The sequence below is a fragment of the Stigmatopora nigra genome, chromosome 14 (assembly GCF_051989575.1).
Source record: "Stigmatopora nigra isolate UIUO_SnigA chromosome 14, RoL_Snig_1.1, whole genome shotgun sequence".
Lineage (NCBI taxonomy): Eukaryota > Metazoa > Chordata > Actinopteri > Syngnathiformes > Syngnathidae > Stigmatopora > Stigmatopora nigra.
In genome coordinates, this window is record NC_135521.1 from 11496922 (window position 1) to 11500072 (window position 3151).

General features: G+C 45.6%; 1 protein-coding gene across 1 annotated transcript; it reads left to right on the forward strand.

Annotated features, from left to right (window-relative positions):
- The first annotated feature begins 649 nt into the window (after positions 1-649).
- On the forward strand, positions 650-2809 carry LOC144207391 (POU domain, class 3, transcription factor 4-like). The gene has a single exon (XM_077732850.1). The coding sequence runs from the start codon at positions 694-696 to the stop codon at positions 1780-1782; it is 1089 nt and encodes a 362-aa protein (XP_077588976.1). The 5' UTR covers positions 650-693; the 3' UTR covers positions 1783-2809.
- The last annotated feature ends 342 nt before the right edge of the window (positions 2810-3151 follow it).

Sequence of the window (3151 nt, forward strand, 5' to 3'; positions counted from 1 at the left end):
AGAATATGCGTCATTTTGTGTTTAATGTGAGGATTTGATAGTAGAAAAAAATAGTTTTTTTTGGGGTGTCATTTTTGCATTTTATGACTGATGTAGATTTTTTTAATGTGATGTATGACATGCTTGTAATCTAATAATTGCAAAAGGATCCGTGTGGCGTGCCACCTTGTAGTCCCGAGGAAGTATTTACTGAGAGTTAATGATTCTCAGCACAAAATGGGGTGCAGGTTTGATTGCATCTTGGAAAATTAAGTGTTGGCACGTCTGGCAGATGCCGCCGGAGCTTTAAAAGTCCTTTGCGAGCGCTCAAGGGTGACAAGAACCGGCGTTCAATTCAGCGCGTGGAGCAGTTGGAAACTTGGATTATAATAAACAGGAAGTGTGCTCCACGCGCACATTGTTCCACAAACGAACTCGTTGGAGCAAGCGCTTGGACTCACTTCCGGTTCCATTGCCCTTAACCCTTTCCCGCCCTGCGGCTCCCGGAGGTGGGAGGTTGCGCGCCTTGCCGTCATTGGTGGGAAAAGTGTCGTGGCGGCGCCTTACTCGGCCCCTGAGTGGCGGCTCTCGCTGTCCGTCAAACACCCGCTTGGTGCGCGGAGACTCCAGAGAGAGGGGTGGGTAAGGGGGGGAGATGTCAGAGGCTGAGCTGAAGCTCACTTTTAGTATCGCCAGTGGGGTTGAGCAGCCAGCATGGCCACAGCTGCCTCCAGCCCCTACACTTTGCTCGGTTCGAGTCCAATGATCCACCCGGACAGCCAGGCCATGCAGCCCGCCAGCCCTTACAGAGGCCACCAGAAACTCCTGCACGGTGACTACCTGCAGAACGTCCAGAGCAACGGGCATCCTCTAGGGCACCAGTGGGCGAGTAACCTATCGGATAGCAGCCCTTGGTCGGCCTCCATGGAGCAGCAGGACGTCAAACCAGGAAGGGAAGACCTACAACTGGGCATTATCCATCACCGCTCGCCGCACGTCGCTCATCACTCGCCACACCACAACAACCATCCGGCGGCGTGGGGCACCCCGGTGTCGCACAACTCGTCTATCGGTGGCGGGCAGCAGATCAACATCTACTCGCAGACGGGTTTTAGCGTCAACGGCATGCTGGAGCACGGCGGGTTGACGCCTCCGCCCAATCCGTCGGGCCAAGGCATGCACCCGGGCCTCAGGGACACGCTCAGCCCCGAGCATGGCGACTTAGGCGGCCACCACTGCCACGACCACTCCGACGAGGAGACGCCGACTTCGGACGAGCTGGAGCACTTTGCCAAGCAGTTTAAACAACGGAGGATCAAACTGGGCTTCACACAGGCCGACGTGGGCTTGGCACTGGGTACTCTCTACGGTAATGTCTTTTCCCAAACTACCATCTGCAGGTTCGAGGCTCTGCAGCTGAGCTTTAAAAACATGTGCAAACTCAAGCCGCTGCTAAACAAGTGGCTGGAGGAAGCAGACTCATCTACGGGCAGCTCCAGCAGTATAGACAAGATAGCAGCTCAGGGGAGAAAGAGAAAGAAGAGGACTTCCATCGAGGTTAGCGTCAAAGGGGTCTTGGAGACACACTTTCTCAAGTGCCCTAAACCCTCGGCGCAGGAGATCACGTCGTTGGCGGACACACTGCAGCTGGAGAAAGAGGTGGTCCGCGTCTGGTTCTGCAACCGAAGGCAGAAAGAGAAACGGATGACGCCACCGGGGGAACCGCCACCCCCGCCGAACCACGACGGTTCCTATTCCCACGGCGGGACCGCGGGGGACGCGTCCTCGTGCCATGACCTTTGACCGATGCCCCCACCCCACCCCCCTGTCCGGGAGGGATCAAGCCCGAGTCGGACTCCTCCAGAGCCAGCAGGACCGGAGATAAACCCCTCGTTTTTTGGCCTCTTTTTTTAAAAGCGCCACGAGGGCATCATTTCGCATTTCACAACACTGCGTGCAGGAGCCGGTCAAAAATGTTTGGATATAAAGATACAAAATGTGCCTAGAATCTACCAGCGCCTTTAGTTTTTTTGTCTCCATAATCCGATAAATGGGACTGCTCTTTTGCTTCCTATTTTTCCTCCTTTTTATTGTGGCATGACACAAAAGATTTTTTTTTTTTTAGAATTGTTTTTTTTTCCTATGACACTTCTTTTGGTATAATTATATCCTCCAATGATATTATTTTGTAGCATACTGATATCTGCGATTGATATTATTTTTGCAGTTGCAAATAGACCTTCAATCCAGTGGTATGTGACTGCCAACAAACACAATAGCACTTCAAATCTTGTTTTTTTTCTTTCTTTTGCCCCGCCATTGTGGCCTGCATAGTTAATCAGGCCTCTCTCTCTATAAAAAAAACAAAAACAACAAAAAACTGCTATTTATAAAATGATTTGTTTGTTATTTTCATTCATTTTCGACCATTTAAACTGTGTAGACTCTGAATAAGAGCCGTGAATAGAATGGCTTTGACGCTATACACCTGCCTATAATTTTATTGTACGTTCACTATCCAAATTTTATAATATTAAATACTCCTGTTATTGGTTTATTTCACAAGTATTTTTTCGAATATTGTACAGTTTTATATATCACCCTTTTGAAGTCGTTAATTTAAACAAATGCTCTTAGTTATTCCTGCACTTATAATTAGCAATGTAAAAAAAAAAAAACAATATTTTCAGTATAAGATTGAACTGTTTTGGCTGTTTTATTCCAAATTTCGATGACAGCTCAAGTAATTATTTATTTTCAGTATAAAGCTTGTATTATGTTTTGAAATAAACTATGTATGTTGTAATAAACAATTCCTTGCTACAATTGTTCCCTGTCCAAAAAAATATTGTCAATAATAATACATTACTTTTATTCTAGTATTATTATTATTATAATTCATAATTACAATATAAAATATACTCCTAAGTAAACTTAGTGAACATAACTAATTAGTTGTTATTTCAAGTAATGAGTTAAATAAACAATTAAAAAAAACAATGTAAAATTCTACTTAACATTTGCCTGTTATCCATGTTCAAATTATGATTTCCATTTAAGATTTTGATGTCCCTCACTGCTGTAAAAAAATTTTAGTGGCTCGATGGATTTTTGGCTTCAGGCTGGTCACAAAAAAAAAAAAATGAGAGAGCAAAAAGAGAGAGAGAATTCA

What these genes read in the sequence shown, in the direction of transcription:
- LOC144207391 (XM_077732850.1), top strand. Translation starts at nt 694, where the DNA reads ATGGCCACAGCTGCCTCCAGCCCCTACACTTTGCTCGGTTCGAGTCCA.